Below are 23,718 nucleotides of genomic sequence, written 5' to 3'. Positions count from 1 at the left end.
CAGGTGTCTTCCCCTCATCCTTCAAGCATACCAAGATCACACCCATCCTCAAAAAGCCCTCCCTCGACCCATCCTTTGTGTCTAGCTATCGCCCAATATCTCTTCTCCCTTACGCCTCCAAATTACTGGAACAACACATCCATCTTGAACTGTCCTCCCACCTCTCCTCCTGCTCCCTCAATCTGGCTTCTGACCCCATCACTCAACCGAAACTGCTCTTACTAAAGTCACCAATGACCTACTAACTGCCAAGAGCAAGCGACACTACTCTGTCCTCCTTCTCCTGGACCTGTCTTCGGCCTTTGGCACTGTGGACCACTCCCTTCTGCTTCAGATCCTCTCATCACAGACTTGGCCCTATCCTGGATCTCGTCATATCTGACAGACCGAACATTCAGTGTCTCCCTTCCCCACGCCATCTCCTCACTTCGTCCCTTGTCTGTCGGTGTTCCTCAAGGCTCTGTTCTAGGACCCCTACTCATCTCCATCTACACCTTCGGTCTGGGACAACTCATAGAATCCCATGGTATGCAGTACCATCTCTACGGCGATGACACACAGATCTACCTATCCGGACCTAACCTCACCTCCTTACTTACCAAAATCCCACACTGTCTGTCTGCTATTTCAGCCTTCTTCCCCACCCGCTTTCTAAAACTGCACATGGACAAAACAGAATTCATCATCTTTCCCCCATCTCACTCTACCCCTCCACTAGACTTATCCATCAATGTCAATGGCTGCTCACTTTCCCCAGTCCCACACGCCCGGTGCCTCGGAGTGATCCTAGACTCTGCCCTCTCTTTCAAGCCACATATCCAAGCCCTTGCCTCCTCCTGCCGTCTCAAACTCAAAAATATTTCCAGGAACCGTGCATTCCTTGACCGCGACACCACAAAAACTACTGCAACCTCCTACTCTCTGGCCTCTCCTCTAGCACTCTGGCACCACTACATTCCATCCTTCACTCTGCAGCCTGACTAATGTACCTGTCTCCCCGTTACTCCCCAGCCTCTCCCCTATGCCAAGCCCTTCACTGGCTTCCTATCGCCCAGAGACTCCAGTTCAAAACCCTCACAATGACATGCAAAGCCATCCACAAGCTATCTCCTCCATACATCTCCGACATGGTGTCCCCGGTATCTACCTTCACGCAACATCCGATCCTCTCAAGATCTCCTTCTCTACTCCCCCCTCATCTCTTCTTCCCACAACCACATCCAAGACTTCTCCTGTGCTTCACCCATACTCTGGAACTCTCTACCCCAACACATCAAACTTTTGCCTACCACAGAAACCTTCAAAAAGAACCTGAAGACTCACGTCCTCCGACAAGCCTATAGCCTGCATTGATACTCAACCTACTGAACCACCGCACAACCAGCTCTACCCTCTCCTAGTGTATCCTCACCCACCCCCTGCAGACTGTGAGCCCTCGTGGGCTGGGCCCTCCCTCCTTATGTACCTGTGTGCCTTGTTTTTTTTTGCTCATGTTTAATGCACTTGTCTATATTTGCCCCCTATTCACATGTAAAGTGCCATAGAATAAATGGCGCTATATAAATGTATAATAATAATAATAATAATAAAATAATAATCATAAGTCTTCCTAGACCTGGCTGTCCAGCCAAGCTGAGCAATCGTGGGAGAAGAGCCTTGTTGAGAGAGTTAAAGAAAGACCCCAAGAGCACTGTGGATGAGCTCCAGAGATGCAGTAGGGAGATGGGAGAAAGGTCCACAAAGTCAACTATCACTGCAGCCCTCCACCAGTCAAGCCTTTATGGCAGAGTGGCCCAACGGAAGCCTCTCCTCAGTGCAAGACATATGAAAGCCCGCATTGAGTTTGCTAAAAAACACATGAAGGATTCCCAGACTTTGAGAAATAAGATTCTCTTGTCTGATGAAACAAAGATACACCTTTTTCTAATTCTAAGTGGTGTGTGTGGAGAAAACCAGGCACTGCTCATCACCTGCCCAATACAATCGCAACAGTGAAACATGGTGGCAGCATCATGCTATGGGAGTATTTTACAGCTGCAGGGACAGGACGACTGGCTGTCATTGAAGGAAACATGAATGCTGCCAAGTACAGAGATTTTCTGGATGAAAACCTCTACCAGAGTGCTCTGGACCTCTCAGACTTGGCCGAAGTTTCACCTTCCAACAAGACAATGACCCTAAGCACACAGCTAAAATAACAAAGGGGTGGCTTCAGAACAACTCTGTTACCATCCTTAACTGGCCCAACCAGAGCCCTGACCTAAACCCAATTGATAATCTCTGTAGAGACCTGAAAATGGTTGTCCACCAACGTTCACCATCCAACCAGATGGATCTGGAGAGGATCTGCAAGGAAGAATGGCAGAGAATACCCAAAATCCAGGTGTGAAAAACATGTCGCATCATTCCCAAGAAGACTCAAGGCTGGACTAGCTCAAAAGAGGGCTTCTACTCAATACTGAGCAAAAGGTCTGAATACTTATTACCATGTGATATTTCAGTTTTTCTTATTTAATAAATTTGCAAAAATTACTACTTTTCTCTTTTTTTTTCATTCAAGATGGGTACAGAGTGTACATTAATGAAAAAAAATGAACTTTTTTGAATTTACCAAATGGCTGCAATGAATCAAAGAGCGAAAATGTTTAAAGAGGTCTGAATACTTTCCATACCCACTGCATATACCAGAATGGGGCCCAGGATAAGGGACAAATCTACCAGGATGGGGAACATTTATACCAGGATAGGGCAGGATAAGCAACATATATATACCAGGATAGGGAACATATACATACCAGGATGGGGAACATATACACCAGGATGGGGCCCAAGATGGGAACATATATACTAGGATGGGGCCTAGGATAAGGTACATATATACCAGGAATGGGAACATATATATACCAGGATGGGGAACATAAATATACCAGGAAGCGGAACATATATACTAGGATGCAGGACATATATACCAGGAAGGACCCAGGTTGAGGAACATATAAACCAGGATGGAGAAAATATATGGAGCGCCCCCACGTAGTAGGGCAGTGGGGTACTCGGTACCGGGTCTATCTCTCTCGATTCTGGGGATGTCACGGTGGCCCGACCCGACCTGTGGCCCTTTGAGGGGTGCCCAATTAAAGGTGTAGTTTGTCTGGTGTTCGTGACGCCACCTGTGGTACTCGGTCAGGGTGACCAACGCTGCTTAGGGGTCTGCTGGGGTGATGGAATGGCAGCTAGATGGTATACCTTCCCACAGGTGAAGTAGGTCCCCAGGGCTTCCCAGATGTGTAGGTGGTAATGGTGGATGATGTAAGGCGCAGTGAATAACGAGGACACAAAGGTTGCAGTCTCTTTACCTTTTACTGAAGACTTCGGCATCCACAGTCCAGAGTACTGATCACAGGGCAGGCAGAGTCCGGCCGGTCCGAAGGCACATCCAGAGTTCCCTCATCCAGGTGGAAATCAGTAGCCTTCCTTCTAGCGCCTGTGTGTTGTAGTACCTCCTGTTGTGAATTCCGTTCTGGAGCTCCCTCCTGTGGTTGCTAATGGTATTTTTGTGAGTTCTGCCCTTGGGATGCCTCTGGTGGTTTTGAGTGGAACTGCTGCTCCTTTGGGTAGCTGTGGCAGCTGCCTTCACTAATCGCCTTGCCTGGGTTTGTATTTAAACCTGCTCTGGGCTTTAGTTCATGCCAGCTGTCAATGTCCTTGGCTTGGATTTGGTTCTCTCCTTGGATTTCTCATATGGCCTGTCCTTGTCAGCAAAAGATAAGTTTTTGCTAGTTCTTGTTTGTCCATTTGCTTGGACTCTATTGCTCTGCAAATATGTCTCTTTTTGTCCAGCTTGTCACTATGTCATATTCAGGCTAGCTGGAAGCTCTGGGAAAGCTGATTTGCCCCTCCACACCGTGAGTCGGTGTGGAGTTCATTTTTGTAAACTCTGCGTGGATTTTGTAGTTTTTAATACTGACCGCACAGTATCCTTTTCTCTCTGTCTATCAAGTTTAGTATTGGCCTCCTTTGCTGAAATCTGATTTCATTTCTGTGTACGTCATTTCCCTCTTCACTCACAGCCAATATTTGTGGGGGGCTATCTTTCCTTTTGGGGTTTTCTCTGAGGCAAGATAGCTTTCTATTTCCTTCTTTAGGGGTAGTTAGTTCTTAGGCTGTGAAGAGGTGTCTAGGGAGAGTTAGGAACATCCCACGGCTATTACTAGTGTTGTTGTTAGGATTAGGGACTGCGGTCAGTAGAGATACCACCTTCTCAGAGCTCGTACCATGTTGCGTTTTAGCCACCAGGTAATATCAGTGTGGCCTCTTAACCACCAGGTCATAACAGTACAGCTGGCCCACAATGTGTTAAATGCATCTCAAAAGAGGGAAAAGAAAGTTCTGAGCCATTTTTTTTCCTTTGCAGCTTGTTTTGTCTTTTTTTTCCCCTTAATCTCTGGGTGGTTCAGGATTTTGGTGCTGATATGGAGGTTCAGGGTCTGTCCTTGCGCGTGGATCAACTCGCTGCAAGGGTACAGAGTATCCAAGATTATGTTGTCTAGACTCCGGTATTAGAGCCTAGAATTCCTATTCCTGATTTGTTTTCTGGGGATAGATCTAAATTTTTGAATTTTAAAAATAATTGCAGATTGTTTTTTGCTCTGAGACCCCGTTCCTCTGGTGACCCCATTCAGCAGGTGAAGATTGTTATTTCTTTCCTGCGTGGCGACCCGCAGGACTGGGCATTCTCCCTTGAGCCAGGAAATCCTGCATTGCTTAATATTGACGCATTTTTTCAAGCGCTCGGATTGCTGTATGACGAGCCTAATTCTGTGGATCAGGCAGAAAAAACTTTGCTGGCTCTGTGTCAGGGTCAGGAAGCAGCAGAAGTATACTGCCAGAAATTTAGAAAGTGGTCTGTGCTCACAAAATGGAATTAGTATGCCCTGGCAGCAATTTTTAGAAAGGGTCTTTCTGAAGCCCTTAAAGATGTTATGGTGGGGTTTTCTACGCCTGCTGGTCTGAATGAGTCAATGTCTTTGGCCAGTCAGATTGATCGGCGCTTGCGCGAGCGCAAGGTGGTGCACCATATGGCAGTGTCCTCTGAGCAGAGTCCTGAGCCTATGCAATGTGATAGGATTTTGACTAGAGCAGAAAGGCAGAAATTCAGACGTCAGAATGGCCTGTGTTTTTACTGTGGTGATTCTGCTCATGCTATTTCTGATTGCCCTAAGCGTACTAAGAGGGTCCCTAGGTCTGTTACCATTAGCACTGTACAGCCTAAATTTCTCTTGTCTGTTACCCTGATTTGCTCATTGTCGTCCTTTTCTGTTATGGCATTTGTGGACTCTGGCGCTGCCCTGAACTTAGAATTTGCCAAGCGCTGTGGTTTTTCCTTGGAGCCTTTGCAGAGTCCTATTCCCTTAAGGGGGATTGATGCTATGCCATTGGCCAAGAATAAACCTCAGTACTGGACACAGTTAACCATGTACATGGCTCCAGCACATCAGGAAAATATTCGCTTTTTGGTGTTGCATAATTTGCATGATGTTGTTGTACTGGGTTTTCCATGGTTACAGGTACATAATCCAGTGCTGGATTGGAGATCTATGTCTGTAACTGGTTGGGGTTGTCAGGGGATACATAGTGATATTCCTTTGATGTCCATTTCCTCGTCCCCTTCTTCTGAAGTTCCTGAGTTTTTGTCGGATTTCCAGGATATATTTGATGAGCCCAAGTCCAGTTCCCTGCCTCCTCATAGGGACTGCGATTGTGCCATTAATTTGATTCCTGGCTGTAAGTTCCCTAAGGGCCGACTTTTTAATATGTCTGTGCCAGAGCATGCCGCTATGCGGAGTTATGTAAAGGAGTCCTTGGAGAAGGGGCATATTCGCCCGTCTTCGTCACCATTGGGAGTGGGATTTTTTTTTGTTGCCAAGAAGGATGGCTCCTTGAGACCCTGTATAGATTATCGCCTTCTCAATAAGATCACTGTCAAGTTCTAGTACCCTTTACCTTTACTTTCTGATTTGTTTGCTCGGATTAAGGGTGCCAGTTGGTTTACTAAAATCGACCTTCGAGAGGCGTATAATCTCGTGTGTATTAAACAAGGTGATGAATGGAAAACAGCATTTAATACGCCCGAAGGCCATTTTGAATATCTTGTGATGCCATTCGGGCTTTCTAATGCTCCATCGGTATTTCAGTCCTTTATGCATGATATCTTCCGGAATTATCTGGATAAATTCATGATTGTGTATTTGGATGATATTTTGGTCTTCTCCGATGATTGGGAGTCTCATGTGAGGCAGGTTAGGATGGTATTTCAGGTCCTTCGTGCTAATGCGTTGTTTGTGAAGGGGTCTAAGTGCCTCTTTGGAGTTCAGAAAGTTTCTTTTTTGGGTTTCATTTTTTCTCCCTCGGCTATTGAAATGGACCCTGTTAAAGTCCAGGCCATTCATGATTGGACTCAACCTACATCTGTAAAGAGCCTTCAGAAATTTTTGGGCTTTGGCAATTTTTATCGCCGCTTTATTGCTAATTTTTCTAGTGTGGTGAAGCCTCTGACCGATTTGACAAGGAAGGGCGCTGATGTGATGAATTGGTCCTCTGCGGCTGCTGAGGCCTTTCAGGAGCTTAAACGTCGTTTTACTTCTGCCCCTGTGTTGCGTCAGCCAGATGTTTCTCTCCCTTTTCAGGTTGAGGTTGATGCTTCTGAGATTGGGGCAGGGGCCATTTTGTCTCAGAGAAATTCTGATGGCTCTTTGATGAAACCGTGTGCTTTCTTCTCCAGAAAGTTTTCGCCTGCTGAGCGTAATTATGATGTCGGCAATCGGGAGTTGTTGGCTATGAAGTGGGCATTTGAGGAGTGGCGACATTGGCTTGAGGGAGCCAAGCATCGTGTGGTGGTCTTGACTGATCATAAGAATCTGATTTACCTCGAGTCTGCTAAGCGGTTGAATCCTAGACAGGCTCGGTGGTCTCTGTTTTTCTCACGTTTTGATTTTGTGGTCTCGTATATTCCGGGATCTAAGAATGCGAAGGCTGATGCCCTTTCTAGGAGTTTTTTGCCTGATTCTCCGGGAGTTCTTGAGCCGGCTGGGATCCTCAAGGAGGGGGTGATTCTTTCTGCCATCTCCCCTGATTTGCGGCGGGTACTTCAGGAGTTTTAAGGCTGATAAACCTGACCGCTGTCCTGTGGGGAAACTGTTTGTTCCTGATAGATGGACTAGCAGGGTAATTTCTGAGGTTCATTGTTCGGTGTTGGCTGGTCACCCTGGGATTTTCGGTACCAGAGATTTGGTGGCTAGGTCCTTTTGGTGGCCTTCCTTGTCGCGGGATGTGCGTTCGTTTGTGCAGTCCTGTGGGACCTGTGCTCGGGCTAAGCCTTGCTGTTCCCGTGCCAGTGGGTTGCTTTTGCCTTTGCCTATTCCTGAGAGGCCCTGGACGCATATTTCCATGGATTTTATTTCTGATCTTCCTGTTTCTCAGAAGATGTCTGTCATCTGGGTGGTTTGTGACCGGTTTTCTAAGATGGTCCATTTGGTACCGTTGCCTAAGTTGCCTTCCTCTTCTGATTTAGTTCCATTATTTTTTCAGCATGTGGTTCGTTTGCATGGTATTCCAGAGAATATTGTGTCTGACAGAGGTTCCCAGTTCGTTTCCAGGTTTTGGCGGTCCTTTTGTGCTAGAATGGGCATTGATTTGTCTTTTTCTTCAGCATTCCATCCTCAGACAAATGGCCAAACGGAGCAAACCAATCAGACCTTGGAAACCTATTTGAGATGCTTCGTGTCTGCTGATCAGGATGATTGGGTGACCTTTTTGCCGTTGGCCGAGTTTGCCCTTAATAATCGGGCTAGTTCGGCTACCTTGGTTTCGCCTTTCTTTTGTAATTTTGGTTTTCATCCTCGTTTTTCTTCAGGGCAGCTTGAGCCTTCTGACTGTCCTGGTGTGGATTCTGTGGTGGACAGGTTGCAGCAAATTTGGACTCATGTGGTGGACAATTTGACGTTGTCTCAGGAAAAGGCTCAACGTTTTGCTAACCGTCGTCGATGTGTTGGTCCCCGGCTTCGTGTTGGGGATTTGGTCTGGTTGTCTTCTCGTCATGTTCCTATGAAGGTTTCTTCCCCTAAGTTCAAGCCTCGCTTTATTGGGCCTTATAAGATTTCTGAAATTATTAATCCGGTGTCTTTTCGTTTGGCCCTTCCAGCTTCCTTTTCCATTCATAATGTGTTCCATAGATCCTTGTTGCGGAGATATGTGGTACCTATGGTTCCCTCCGTTGATCCTCCTGCTCCGGTGTTGGTTGAGGGGGAATTGGAATATGTGGTGGAGAAGATTTTGGATTCTCGTTTTTCGAGGCGGAAGCTTCAGTATCTGGTCAAGTAAAAGGGTTATGGCCAGGAGGATAATTCTTGGGTTGTGGCCTCCGATGTTCATGCTGCCGATTTGGTTCGTGCTTTCCATTTGGCTCGTCCTGATCGGCCTGGGAGTTCTGGTGAGGGTTCGGTGACCCCTCCTCAAGGGGGGGGTACTGTTGTGAATTCCGTTCTGGAGCTCCCTCCTGTGGTTGCTAATGGTATTTTTGTGAGTTCTGCCCTTGGGCTCCCTCTGGTGGTTTTGAGTGGAACTGCTGCTCCTTTGGGTAGCTGTGGCAGCTGCCTTCACTAATCGCCTTGCCTGGGTTTGTATTTAAACCTGCTCTGGGCTTTAGTTCATGCCAGCTGTCAATGTCCTTGGCTTGGATTTGGTTCTCTCCTTGGATTTCTCATATGGCCTGTCCTTGTCAGCAAAAGATAAGTTTTTGCTAGTTCTTGTTTGTCCATTTGCTTGGAATCTATTGCTCTGCAAATATGTCTCTTTTTGTCCAGCTTGTCACTATGTCATATTCAGGCTAGCTGGAAGCTCTGGGAAAGCTGATTTGCCCCTCCACACCGTGAGTCGGTGTGGAGTTCATTTTTGTAATCTCTGCGTGGATTTTGTAGTTTTTAATACTGACCGCACAGTATCCTTTTCTCTCTGTCTATCAAGTTTAGTATTGGCCTCCTTTGCTGAAATCTGATTTCATTTCTGTGTACGTCATTTCCCTCTTCACTCACAGCCAATATTTGTGGAGGGCTATCTTTCCTTTTGGGGTTTTCTCTGAGGCAAGATAGCTTTCTATTTCCTTCTTTAGGGGTAGTTAGTTCTTAGGCTGTGAAGAGGTGTCTAGGGAGAGTTAGGAACATCCCATGGCTATTACTAGTGTTGTTGTTAGGATTAGGGACTGCGGTCAGTAGAGATACCACCTTCTCAGAGCTCGTCCCATGTTGCGTTTTAGCCACCAGGTCATATCAGTGTGGCCTCTTAACCACCAGGTCATAACAACCTCCCTGCTGAGCACCACGGGATAGTCCTCACAACTTTCGTGGATGTTTCTGATCTTCTCTCTCTCTGTCCCCCAGATGGTATGGATAGGACAACCCGTATGACGGGGTAGGCCTGGAGCTTATTTATAGGGACCCTAGTGTCGCCCCTCTCCCACAATTTGCCTCTGTGTCTTCTTAGGTATTAAGGGTGGGCAGCCAACTTGGAATTGACTGTCCTGCCGGTCTCTGAAGTAATGCGTAGAGTCAATTACTCCCTCGGTGTTCCGGCCACCGGCTACACGCCTCAGAAGGAGGCTGCCGATCTTGGGGTATTATCTCCTTGTGCTGTGACTTCGTTTCTCACTCTCCACAATACACTTCGCTTCGTGTCCTTTCTTAGGATGCTGCCGCAATGGGTGCAGGCGCAGCTCCGTAACGTTCTATCTCATGCTTGGCCTCTGTCAGGATCCTCAGTTCCTCCTTCTCCCCCTGTCTGCCTGACAGGTCCTCTCTGGGTCGAACCCAGGTAGCTTCTCCCTAACTTCCTATCCGACCTACCAGTTTTACCTGTGTGTGAGGAGTGCCCTAATACATAGAAGCAAGGCTCCCCCTGGTGGACTGGAGTGTGAAGTGCAGTGTGTGACTTGTGATACCTGATCAGGTGAACTCCTTTAGTACCATCAGACGTAATATCACTCCCCCTGGTGGAAGAGCGACATTACTGCAACGACCAGGACTCTGGGGTGCTGCATATACAGTATAACAAGATGGGGGATATATATACCAGGATGGCGAGCATACAGGGCCGGCTCCAGGTTTTGAGGGCCCCGGGGCGAAAGAGTCTCAGTGGGCTGCCCCCTTTAACACATACCACGATTCATGATGCACAGATACAGCAGAGAAATATAGGTATAGTACAATGCTAGATTTCACTTCTAACATGAGTGATAGCAATTGTAAATTCTACAATGCCATGCAGGAGAGGGGCTTTATATAAGTCAACCCCCTATATGCACATTTTTGTGACCTACTCCCTCTTCCTCAGTTACCAGTAGGCATTTTATTGTTAGCTAAACTTGCTGCAAAATAAAAACTGCATACATTGAATATGACAATTTTTTTATGGAAAACATTTTAAAGTAAACATTAGAAAGTATTATTGTAGAACATTTGTAAAAGTGCAAAATGGGTAGCATATAGCACAACCACGTAGTATATAGCACAGCCACGTAGTATATAACACAGCCCACGTAGCATATAGCACAGCCATGTATATAGCACAGCCACGTAGCATATAGCACAGGCCACGTAATATATAACACATCCATGTAGTATATAGCACAGCCACGTAGTATATAGCACAGGCCACGTAGTATATAACACAGGCCACATAGTATATAACACAGGCCACGTAGTATATAACACAGCCATGTAGTATATAGCACAGCCATGTAGCATATAACACAGCCACATAGCATATAACAGCCACGTAGTATATAGCACAGCCACATAGAAAATAGCACAGCCGCATAGTATATAGCACAGCCCATGTAGCATATAACACAGCCCATGTAGTATATAGCACAGCCACGTAGTATATAGCACCGCCACATAGTATATAGCACAGCCACGTAGTATATAGCACAGCCCACCTAGTATATAGCACAGCCACGTGGTAAATAACACAGCCACGTAGTATATAGCAGTGTGGGCACCATATCTCTGTTATAAAAGAATTATTAAAAAATAGTTAGATACTAACCTTCTTGCGGCCCCTGGATCCAGCCCAGGCCTTAGCGATGCTCCCGCCAGCTCCCGTTCCCAGTGATGCTTTGCGACAATGACCTTAGCGGTCTCGCGTGATCCTATGTCACCTGGGGTCATTTCACAAGGCATCACTGGGAACGGGAGCTGCCGGGAGCATCGCGAGGATTGGGAAGGCTGCGGGGGCCGCCAGAAGGTGAGAATAGCACGATTTTTTATTTTTTTTAATTATTTTTAACATTATATCTTCTTACTATTGATGTTGTATAGGTAGCATTAATAGTAAAAAGTTGGTCACACTTGTCAAAATGGGCCCCCCATCTCGTTATTGCCCCTGCACTTGCCCTGGTGCGCTGTGTGCTGACGCTGGCCCTGCAAGCATACATACAAGAATGGGCAACATATAACAGAAAGAGGTCCAGGATGGGAAACTTATATACCCTGTGGTGCAGTGACCAATGTTACAGCCAGGGGGCGCTGTGTGTGCACTTCAAGATGCGCTTGGAGGCATAATGGTGACGAGAGAAAGTCTGGCAGGATTATAAATGGCCGGTATGTGTGTCGCAGAGGAGGTCACTCTGCACTGTCAGTCTGAAGTTAAGTTGGTGTGCTGGGACCTGCAGTCCCACGTGTGATTGTGTAGTTCTAATGGGAGATTGGCAGGGCTAGTTATGAGAGATGGGAGGGTCAAACTAGCCACACACACCCACACTCCCACCCAGGGGAGTGGTTACAGGTATGTAATGTGACCAGTGTGTGGGTCACATGGTTCCTGTGCAAGGTCCTGGATGGTCGGTGTTGGAAGCTCCTGTGAGTGGAGTCTTCCTGGAAGCACCTGAGACCGTGGACTTAGTGTACGAGGTGTTGGATTGTCCTGGTATGGACTGGAGTCCTGCAAGCACCTGATAAGAGTGTGAGTCCTGGAATGGTCAGGGTGTTGGATTGTCCTGGGTTGGACTGGAGTCCTGCAAGCACCTGGTAAGATCATGGACTGTTGGCCTGTGTGTTGAAAGTGCCTGTGATTGGACTTCCTGAAAGCACATGGAGAGGCTGCAACTACAGAGCCTGTGACGGCTTCTGTATTGGGGAGGCTACAGTTCCTACTGTGGGTCTGGGCTATCCGAGGTGCCCTGGTCACAAGGATGGTGATCCCAGTGAGGCAGCTTTCCCCTGTGTACCAGCACTGGCAGGAGTCAGTATATGGAGCCGGAGCTCCTGTAAGGTAACTCCAGGTAACAAGGGGTTACGGGCTAACACGGATCTGCCATTGGAACAGACTATTGATGGTTAATGTGTTCCGTTGATGTAAATAATGAACTGTTTGTGTTATGGTTTATGACGTTTAAGGCTATGTTCACACTTTGTGGTTTTTGCTGCGGATCCGCAGCAGTTTTCCATGCAGGGTACAGTACAATGTTACCCTATGGAAAACAAAAACCGCTGTGCCCACATTGCGGAAAATCCCGGAAAAAAACGTGCGGAATTGCTGCGGAAAAAAAGGAGCAGGTCACTTCTTTCTGCGGATTCCACAGCGGTTTTCAACATGCGCCAATAGGAAAGTGCTGCTGAAAACCCGCCGAGGAATCCACAGAAGAAACCGCAGGAAAATCCGCAGTGAAAACCGCAGCGGTTTTGCACTGCGGTTTTTCCAAATCCGCTGCGGAAAAATCCGCAGCAAAATCTGCAAAGTGTGAACAAGCCCTAATAAACCGGAATAGACTGTTTAAGTGGAGAAATCGTGCCTGAGTACTTAAATCCCATGCCAAGCGAGTGTCCCCCAACACACTCGGGTAGCGTTTCGACCACAACCCCCACTGAAAACCTCTGGAATGTAATCAAGAGGAAGATGGATAGTCACAAGCCATCAAACAAAGAGAAACTGCTTACATTTTTGTACCAGGAGTGGCATAAGGTCAACCAAAAGCAATGTGAAAGACTGGTGGATAGCATGCCAAGACGCATGAAAGCTGTGATTAAAAATTATGGTTATTCCACAAAATATTGATTTCTGAACTCTTCCTGAGTTAAAACATTGGTATTGTTGTTTCTAAATGATTATGAACTTGTTTTATTTGCATTATTTAGGGTATGTGCACACGTTCAGATTTTTTCATGTTTTTTTTGCTATAAAAACGCTATAAAAACTCATTAAAAATGCATGCATGATGCATCCTATCATTTAGAATGCATTCTGCAATTTTTGTGCACATGATGCGTTTTTTTCCGCTGAAAAAAATGCATTGCGGTAAAAAAAGCAGCATGTTCATTAATTTTGCGGATTTTTTCACGTTTTTCCCGCTATTCTATGCATTGGGAAAAAACACAAAAAAAAACCGCATCAAAAACGCGGTAAAATCGCTGTAAAAATGCATGCGGATTTCTGGCAGAAATGTCCGTCTTTTGTCAGGAAAATTTCTGCCAGATATCCTGACGTGTGCACATAGCCTCAAGGTTTGCAAGCAATGCATTTTTTTGTTATTTTGACCATTTCTCAGCTTCAGAAAATAAATACAAAATTTATTGCTTGGAACTTCGGAGACATGTTATAGAATAAAAGAACAATTTACATTATACTCAAAAATACAGCTATAAAGAGAAAACTCAGACAAACTGAACATTTTGCAGTGGTCTCTTAATTTTTGCCAGAGCTGTATACCAGGAAGGAGCCTAGGATGGGGGACATTACTACATAATGATAGAGAGGGGGAAACTTTTAATGTCCTTAAAGGATTTAGAACACTGCGAGGGCCTATACATCTGACCAACATGCGGGGGGCAAGAGGTGGGCCCGGTCCAAATTTGCCGGCAGGGCATATCGGACTCTGGTTACACCAATGAACACCTTCCATATTTTACTTAGGTTTAGTATATTCTTTCAGACTTGTTTATTGCATTAAATGATAAAAGGACTTCCCCAGGAGACTCATTTGCAATTCTGAATTTGTGTCTACATGAATTCCTCTGCACTGCTGTGAAAACCACTTTTAAGCACAGTCTACATACTGTTATTAGGAGCTGTATATTTTATGACTGTGCAAATCAGTAAAACCTTGGACTACAGTAACAAGAAGCCATGTTAGGCCATGTTCACACTTTGCGGTTTTTACCGCGGAACCGCCGCGATTTTGCCGCTGCGGGTCCGCTGCAGTTTCCATTGCGTTTACATTTATATGTAAACCTATGGAAACCGCAAACCGCTGTGCACATGCTGCAGGAAAAACCGCGCAGAAACGCAGCGGTTTACAACCCGCAGCATGTCACTTCTTTGTGCGGAACTGCAGCGGTTCTGCACCCATAGAACTCCATTGTGAGTGTCAAACCCGCAGTAAAACCCGCAGAAGAAAAAATATCTGCGGGTTTTCTGCGGTTTGGGGTGTAGAAACCGCTGCAGCAGGAAGTGCGGGGAAGCGGGAGGAAGTGCGTGGGCGGAAGTGCGTGGGCGGAGTGTGGCTGTCATCATGGAGGCATATCGTCGCATGGGGATCGATGTCGGCCGTTTGATAGATCTGGTATGTATGTCTGTGTGTGTGTGTGTGTGTGTGTGTGTGTGTGTGCGTGTGTGTGTGTGTGTGTGTCCCCATGCGACGATAGTGCCACCATTGTGCTAAGTCGCCGTATGGGACTACTACTCCGATCCAATATTAGGATGGGAGAGTTGTCCCTGTGTTTCCGGCGACTTAGCACAATTGTAAGTAACACAAACACACACAATACACACACAATAAACGTAACATACATGACAGACATTACATACAACATATAACATAGAGTATATACTCACCATACAGCACACTGGTACGCGAAGCCCTCGCCCTAGGGAAAAAGTCCAAAAAAATAAACAAAATCCATACTCCCTGTCCGCAGAATCCAATACCGAGTGTCCCACGCCGATCCCCTGCTCTCCGGCGACACACTGCCAGGAGCGAAGCTCCCAGCAGTGTATCGTGCACTGTTCCGGAGTTCAATGGCGCCGGCGTCTCTATTTACGGCACTACAGGTGCGGGTGAACTTTCCCACGCTGTAGTGCCGTAAAGCGAGAGTACCGGGGTCAATGACCGCCGGCAAACTCTTGCGCATGCGCAGTAACACACCGACAGGTGCCAAAGCACCTGTCAGTGTGTTGCTGCAGCCGTGGAGAGCAGACACATCTCCGGATATGTCTGTTCTCCATGGCAGATCGACGTGGGACCCTCGTTGGATTTCTGCGGACAGGGCCAGGGAGTATGAATTTGGTTTGTTTTTTTATTTCTGTACAGGTCGAGGGTCTTCAGGTGGATTACCCGTGTAATAAAGGGTTTGTCAAAAAGTGTGTGTCACTATTTCATTAAAATATTTTTTCCAAGTGTTTGTGTTTTTTTTATTTTTTTTTATTTTTATTGTATTTTAGTGCCACGTATTTAAGTGCCACGTATCACATATTACAGTGCCACGTGTCATGTATTTCAGTGCCACGTATTTAAGTGCCACGTATTTAAGTGCCACGTGTCACGTATTTAAGTGCCACATGTCACTTATTTCAGTGCCACGTATTTAAGTGCCATGTATTTAAGTGCCACGTGCCACGTATTTAAGTGCCACGTGTCACGTATTTAAGTGCCGCGTATTTCAGTGCCACGTATTTAAGTGCCACGTATTTAAATACGTGACACATGGCACTGAAATAAGTGACATGTGGCACTTAAATACGTGACACGTGGCATTTCAATACGTGGCACTTCAATACGTGGCACTTCAATACGTGGCACTTCAATACGTGGCACTTCAATACGTGGCACTTCAATACGTGGCACTTCAATACGTGGCACTTCAATACGTGGCACTTCAATACGTGGCACTTCAATACGTGGCACTTCAATACGTGGCACTTCAATACGTGGCACTTAAATACGTGGCACGTATTTCAACCAGCCTAACCGTGTTTAATGCCACCTTACAATAGCAAGGTGGCATTAACCCCTCATTATCCCATATCCCACCGCTACAGGGAGTGGGAAGAGAGGGGCTAAGTGCCGGAATTGGCACTTCATTGTGATGCGCCTTTTCTGGGGCGGCTGCGGGCTTATATTTGTAGTCAGGGGGGGCAAATATCCATGGCCCCTTTCCTAGGCTATGAATATAAGCCCACGGCTGTCTGCGTAGCCTTTCTGGCCTAAAAATATAGGGGTACCCTACGCCTTTTTTTTTCCGGGGCCCGTGTGTTATGTATGTAATGACACTATTCTTTTCATTGTAGGTTCGCGACATACCAGCTCTATGGGATGCCGCTGATGTGTCCTTCAAGGACAGATATTTCCGGGACCATTGCTGGACCAAGATTGTGAGGGACCTGTATCCGGAGTTGGATTCCTTGGCCATTGGCAACCAATTGGAAATTGGTAAGTATAATGTTACAGATTATTATTACCGTTTATTAGAAATTTACTTTGACAATATAAATATATATATATATATTTTTATTTCTTAGAAAAAAATGTCAAACAAAGATGGAGGTCAGTTCGGGACCGGTTCAACAAATTTATCAATTCATGTGACCGGAGTGGATCCTCCCCCAGCCGCACTAGCTTTCCATTTTATGACGAGCTGCAGTTTCTGCTCACAAGCCGGACTTTGCGGAGGTAGGTTATATACCACTAATATATATGTAGCCTCATCAATGTTGCCATGTGGTGTAGTACAGTTGGCTGCGTATTGAACGCTGTGTCCTGCCGCAGCGTTCAATACACAGCATCCAGATGTTATACCATAGTGAAGAGAGGATTTTCAGAAATCTTGTTTGCACTATGATTCCAAAGATTGAGTTGTGAGAGCTATGGCACCACACCGTGTCTATTTTTCTTGTGTTGGCACTTTGACTGCGCAAGATAACTAGCACATTGTTTGGATAGCATGTGGTGATAACGCATGTGTTAAATGAAAACGTGCATTATCAGCAGACACGCAAAAAAGTGAACAGCATTTTGGACAAAGCGGCCTTTATGCTGTTCAAAAAATGTTGCTCCTCCGCAGCGGTCATAATTAATTATTTTTTTCCTTTTCTCACACAGGACTGAGGGAAACATTTCAAGCCCGCCTCTTGTTGATGACAACTCCGAAGATGGAGCAGGCACTGATGGAGCAGGCACTTCCTCGGGAGCGACAATTTCTCCATCTGTTACCACAGCTTCTGCTGGTGCCGCATGTCCAGCAGCTGCTGCAGGCACATCAACTGCAGCAGCTGTTGGATCATCTGTTACGGCAGAAGCTGTGGTAACGCAGAAGAGAGCTGCCTATCCGTTGGCAGGAGAGTCCAGAAAAAAACAAACAAAAAAAAAAAATGAGGATAACACTGAAAAGATCGCAAGTGACACACTCAATTTACTCAAACAATCCTCAACTGAGGACCAATGTGACTTTTTTGCCTTGACCATTGCCCGAAAGGCACGCTCCCTGCCACCGGATAGGCAGTCTCTCTTTATGGCTCTTTGCCAAACGTCCCTCACCGCTCTGGAGGACCCTGCTCCAATTCAGTCATATTAGGATGTATTGACGGGGGTTTTTGGACTCTTTCGCCCGCGACCGAAACCCAGAGAACCTCAATCTACAGCGTTTTCCTACACCCAACCGGCACTACATTTTTCGGGTGGAGGAAATACAAGCCTGGGACCATCTGCTAGTCAAAATTTTATCACAGACCCAACTAGCTCCTATGGGTATTCACAGGAATACACCTACTTGCCTTAATCTGCAATTGTATCTTCAAAAAAAAAATAGTTTCACTGGGCAAGTTGCCGCCAAATTTTTCATATTGAAAAAATCTTGACAACTGTTTGTCAAAATTTAGTTGCTTGTTAAATAAATTAATGTTGATCAAATGTCATGTCTGATTTTTATATACTTTACGTTCTTAGTGGGCAAGGCCTCTATGTTGGTCTATGTATGGTCTATGTATGGTCTATGTACGGTGTCATGGCTATATGGGCGCTGGACTATGGGATGGACATAGTCTGATGGGTGTATGGGCAGTGGACAAAGGGATGGAGGAGAATCAATCATTAAAAATTTTCTACAAACAATCCTTATTAGATTGAAAAATAACCACTTGAAAGTAAAAAAAAATTTTATTACGAGAAAAATAAAATAATAATTTTTGGGTTCACCAATAAAAAAAGGTACAATAAACAACATTGAATATCGATCTTGAATTTGATTAACAGGGATCTTTTCTTCTTCTAGCTTTTGGTATAGATCGTGGCATCTTTTATTGGTTGGTCAATGTTCTTCCATCCTTCTCTGCTGGTCAGGCTGCCCAACACCAGCACAGGAGTATTGCCAGTGCACGGCACCTTCAGGACTCATGAAGTAGTCAGTGAAGGATTCTCTCACACGCACACCCGAGTTGGATGGCCTGCCCAGACCCACGTTGACCACTGGATTAAATACTGGCTGCTGGTACTCCACATCTACGTCAGTGTTGTACTCACGAGCATAGTTGTGGAGTACACAGCAAGCCTTAATCACAGTGTCAACGGTGTCAGCATCCAGCTGGATGGGTGTGTGAAAGATCCTCCACTGACTAGTCATGATCCCAAAGGTGCATTCCACATATCTGCGTGCACGACTTAGCCGATAATTAAAAATCCTTTGCCGGGCATTCAGTCTCCTTCGTGGGTATGGGCGCAGCAGGGTTGTCGTTAAGGGAAACGCCTCATCCGATACCATCACAAAGGGCACTGGATGTGTGGAACCCGGCAAAGGTCTTGGGGCTGGGAGCGTTCCGCCATCTTGAAGAATTTGCATCCCAATCTGTGACGTTCGCAACACCCGAGAATCCCCAGTACTACCATAGGCACCAACGTCAATGGCAACAAATTTGTAATGGGCATCAGCCACCGCCATCAGGACCACTGAAAAATACTTCTTATAATTAAAGAAGCGTGATCCTGATCGTGGTGGCTGCTGAACCCTAACATGTTTACCATCGACTGCACCTATGCAGTTTGGGAAATTGGCCACAGACTGAAAGCCTGCTGCGACCTGCAGCCAAGTCTCCTCGGTTGGGGAAGGCATCACCATGGGCTGCAACTTCTGCCAGATGACGGTACATGTGCACCTCACAATTTTAGAGATGGTGGATTTACCAACCCTAAATTGGAGGTGCAGGGATGTATAGCTCTCTCCTGTGGCCAAAAATCTGCAAAGAAACATAAATGAATATTAGAAATGTCACACAAAAATATAATGAAACATGTCAGCTGTTATGGACGCTATAATATGCGTCCAGCACCTTTCATGTTTTATCTAAAGCATTCTATAATGCTGGCCTTAACACCCGGCACAACACAAAGGGTATCAATAAATAAACGGCCAGTCACATCAGATGGGACTAGCAGGTCCGTGTCCAGGCACTCCAATGTTTAGCTAACGACGACAGCCTCCTGCTTGCTTCAAACGCACTAATCCGGCCTGTTGAGGGCAGAAGTAAGTCTTGCAGTGAGCGAAGACAAGGAAAGGTGAGAGGCCCAGTACTTAGCTCTATCCTCATCAGGACAATAAAGTACGTCTGCGCAGGAAGGGAGGCGCATGACCTGGACACAGCAAGATGGGATAACATTACACGATAGCACCCCACACACGGGTATGATCTATCGCCACTGACCCATTGCATTATTTATAGAATGCTGTAGATAATGCTTAAAATACAGTGGGTACATGTGCTATCAAGCAAAAATGCTTTTACAGTTTGCAGGTGTGTTTTACATATAATATATCCGGTACCGTAAAGCACAGTACCAGAGATATCCATGTCCATGTGTGTGTGCAGCCCATGTGCTGAATCCTTCCCACACGGATGGCTAGCAGGGATCAAAACAATACAGTAAGCACAGTTAGCGGTGGCAGGTGATGAAGACAAATCCCATTCTTCCCTGATGGCGCTGAAATCATGCAGAGCAGGGAAGAATGATGACAACATCTTCATAACCTGCCGCCAGGGAACAGCGCTTCCTGTAGCACTTCTTCACCAGTGCAATGTGTGTCACACAGAGGACATCAATGTGTGTTCTCCGTGTGCACATGTGCGGGACACTTTGTTGAACATGCAAATAGTCTCAAAATGACATGTCAGCGGGTTTTGCCTGCAGACATACGGCCGCCGACAATGCGCTGACATGTCCCTAGATGACTGTGTGTAAGTTTGTCAGTGTCTCCGGGACATGTGAAAACTTTAATCACACATACCGGACGCACTGACATGTGAAAGAGCCCTAATGACATTCCAACCCAAAATTTAGTTACTTACCGCAAGGTGATGAGCAGCCTTTCCTCAGCAGAGATGGCTTTCCTCATAAAAGTGTCGTGCATTGTGAGATGGGGCGAAACTATTGCCAGAAGTCGGTCAAACGCCGGGATGGGTAGACGGCAGAATGAAATGAACTTTTCCGGGTACCTGAAAATGTAAAAAGAAAACAAATGGTTACATAACATATAACATTTGTAGAAAAACATTATTTGTCTTTTCATGTATTTAAACTTACTTCCTCAAATCATTATAAAGAACATAAAAGTGGCCTTTTTGTGGACGTTCGGCGACAAGCGGGTGCACCCAGACTCTTTTCCGTTGATGTCTTCTCTCCTGCTGCTGCCTCTAAAATAAAAACAAATATATATATTTCTTAGAACAGAACAGTGTCAAAAAAAAAAAAACAGAAAGAAGTGGGTAAAGCGCTGCAGATTATGTGTAGCGCTACAAAAAAAAAAAAAATTTAATAGCTTACCTGCTGTCTATGATTATTCAATATTTGCAGCAGCAACCCCAGCATAAGTATACGGTGCGGCCTGCGGAGCTGTATCTGCGGCATGCTGTGGTTGCTTCCACTCATTTTGATGTTTTCACAACATGGAGGATGAAAGAAGAAGGGGTTGGACAAGGAAGTGACATCATTTTTTTTCTTTTTTTGTTACTGAATTTTTTCAAGTTTGTAAACCTTTATTTATGTCAAAAACGCAGACAATCTGCAGAAAAAAACGCACTGAAAACCGCACTGAAAAACGCACCAAAAACGCACCAAAAACGCACCTGCGTTTTCTGCCAATAACTGCAGATTTAGTGCAGAAAAATCCGCAGGTAAATCTGCAAAGTGTGAACATACCCTTAGGGTCCATTTACAAGGAGTAATTTAGTGTAATGTAGCACATAATAAGCAATGTTAACAATAGTGAGTCTGTGTAGATGAGCAAGTAGATAAAATGTTCCTTATTTAGAGTAGATAAATCAGTGTTCCCTAGATGATTGTGCACTCAATAAATGTCCACTACCTACTTCAATCTAACGTGTATGGTCGCTTCTACAATAAAAACAGAAGCCGCAACAATTTTGTTTCTGTCGTGGCTTTCCATTCTCATTCTCATTCATATAAACCTAGTTTCTACTTTGCTGCCACAGCTAGGTCATCAACATTAACAGAAATAAACACTTGAAATAGATCACTCTGTAATGACTCTATATAATATACTAACTGAAGAGCCCGGCGTTGCCTGAGCATAGTAAATATCTGTGGTTAGTTATAGCACCTCACTTCTCTTATTTTCCCATCATGCCTCTCATTTTCCCCCTCACATCTCTAATTTTCTCCCTTACACCTCTCATTTTCCCCCTCACTCCTCTTATTTTACCCCTTACTCCTCTCATTCCCCCCTCACTCCTCTCATTTCCCCATAACACTTGTCATTTCGACCTCACATCTGTCATTTTCCGATCACTCCACTATTTTCCCTCACTCCTCTCATTTTGCACTCACACCTTTTCATTTTCACCTCACACCCCTCATTTTCACCTCACACCTCTCATTTTCCCATCAGTATATACATGTTTGTCATCTCCCTTATATATAGTATACACCTGTATGTCATCTCCTGTATATAGTATATACCTGTATGTCATCTCCCCTGTAAATAGTATATACCTGCTGTATGTCATCTCCTCCTGTATATTGTATATACCTATGTGTCATCTCCTCCTGTATATAGTATATACCTGTATGTCATCTCTTCTATATATACTATATACCTGTATGTCATCTCCTCCTATATATAGTATATACCTGTATGTCATCTCCTGTGTATAGTATATACCTGTATGTCATGTCCCCTGTATATAGTATATACCTGCTGTATGTCATCTCCTCCTCTATATACCTATGTGTCATCTCCTCTTTTATATAGTATATACCTGTATGTCATCTCCTCCTGTATATAGTATATACCTGTGTGTCATCTCCTCCTGTATATAGTATGCACTTGCATGTCATCTCCTCCTGTATATAATATATACCTGTGTGTCATCTCCTCCTGTATATAGTTTATACCTGTGTGTCATCTCCTCCTGTATATAGTTTATACCTGTGTCATCTCCTCCTGTATATAGTATATACCTGTATGTCATCTCCTCCTATATATAGTATATACCTGTATGTCATCTCCTGTATATAGTATATACCTGTTTGTCATGTCCCCTGTATATACCTGTGTGTCATCTCCTCCTGTATATAGTTTATACCTGTGTCATCTGCTCCTGTATATAGTATATATCTGTGTATCATCTCCTCCTGTATATAGTATATACGTGTATCATCTCCCCTGTATATAGTATATACCTGTGTGTCATCTCCTCCTGTGTATATATATATATATATATAGTATATACCTGTGTGTAATCTCCTCCTGTATATAGTATGTACCTGTATGTCATCTCCCCTGTATATAGTATATACCTGTGTGTCATCTACTCCTGTATATAGTATATACCTGTGTGTCATCTCCCCTGTATATAGTATATACCTGTGTGTCATCTCCTCCTGTATTAGAACTCGTTCACACATTATTTGCTCAGTATTTTTACCTCAGTATTTGTAAGCTAAATTGGCAGCCTGATAAATATCCAGCCAACAGGAAGCCCTCCCCCCTGGCAGTATATATTAGCTCACACATAAACATAATAGACAGGTCATGTGACTGACAGCTGCCGTATTTCCTATATGGTACAGTTGTTGCTCTTGTAGTTTGTCTGCTTATTAATCAGATTTTTATTTTTAAAGGATAATACCAGACTTGTGTGTGTTTTAGGGCGAGTTTCATGTGTCAAGTTGTGTGTGTTGAGTTGCGTGTGGCGACATGCATGTAGCAACTTTTGTGAGATGAGTTTTGTGTGGCGACATGCGTGTAGCAACTTTTTGTGTGTCGAGTTGCATGTGACAGGTTAGTGTAGCAAGTTGTGTGCAGCAAGTTTTGCGCATGGCGAGTTTTGCGCATGGCGAGTTTTATATGTGGTGCGTTTTGAGTATGTGCAAGTTTTGTGTGAGGCAACTTTTGCATGTGTTGCAACTTTTGTGCATGTGGCAATTTTTCCGTGTGTGCAAGTTTTGTGTGTGGTGAGTTTTCCATGAGGTGAGTTTTGCACGTGTGGCGAGTTTTGCGTGAGCCTAGTTTTGCATGTGGTGAGTTTTGCGTGTGGCTAGTTTTGAGAGGCGACTTTTGTGTTTCGACTTTTGTGGCGAGGTTGGTGTATGTGTGGTGAAATGTGTGCTGAGGGTGGTATGTGTTCAAGCACGTGGTAGTGTGTGGCCCATCTTGTGTGTGTGTT

The 23,718-nt window shown here is 45.1% G+C and overlaps 1 protein-coding gene and 1 long non-coding RNA gene across 2 annotated transcripts; one reads left to right on the top strand and one right to left on the bottom strand.

The window, feature by feature from the left end:
- The first annotated feature begins 1,127 nt into the window (after positions 1-1,127).
- On the top strand, positions 1,128-17,645 carry LOC143767763 (uncharacterized). Its single transcript, XM_077256285.1, has 4 exons — positions 1,128-1,139; positions 16,336-16,477; positions 16,567-16,717; positions 17,147-17,645. Exons 1-4 carry the CDS (start codon positions 1,128-1,130, stop codon positions 17,616-17,618), a joined length of 777 nt encoding a protein of 258 aa, XP_077112400.1. The 3' UTR covers positions 17,619-17,645.
- A 1,103-nt stretch (positions 17,646-18,748) lies between these two features.
- On the bottom strand, positions 18,749-21,954 carry LOC143768566 (uncharacterized). The gene is made up of 3 exons (XR_013213946.1): positions 20,615-21,954; positions 20,380-20,526; positions 18,749-19,272 (listed from the first exon to the last, which is right to left on the bottom strand). It is a non-coding gene; the product is annotated as an uncharacterized LOC143768566 (long non-coding RNA).
- Positions 21,955-23,718: the final 1,764 nt, after the last annotated feature.

This window comes from Ranitomeya variabilis, chromosome 4, assembly GCF_051348905.1.
Source record: "Ranitomeya variabilis isolate aRanVar5 chromosome 4, aRanVar5.hap1, whole genome shotgun sequence".
Taxonomy (NCBI): Eukaryota; Metazoa; Chordata; class Amphibia; order Anura; family Dendrobatidae; genus Ranitomeya; species Ranitomeya variabilis.
This window is presented reverse-complemented; position numbering and strand designations above follow the sequence as displayed.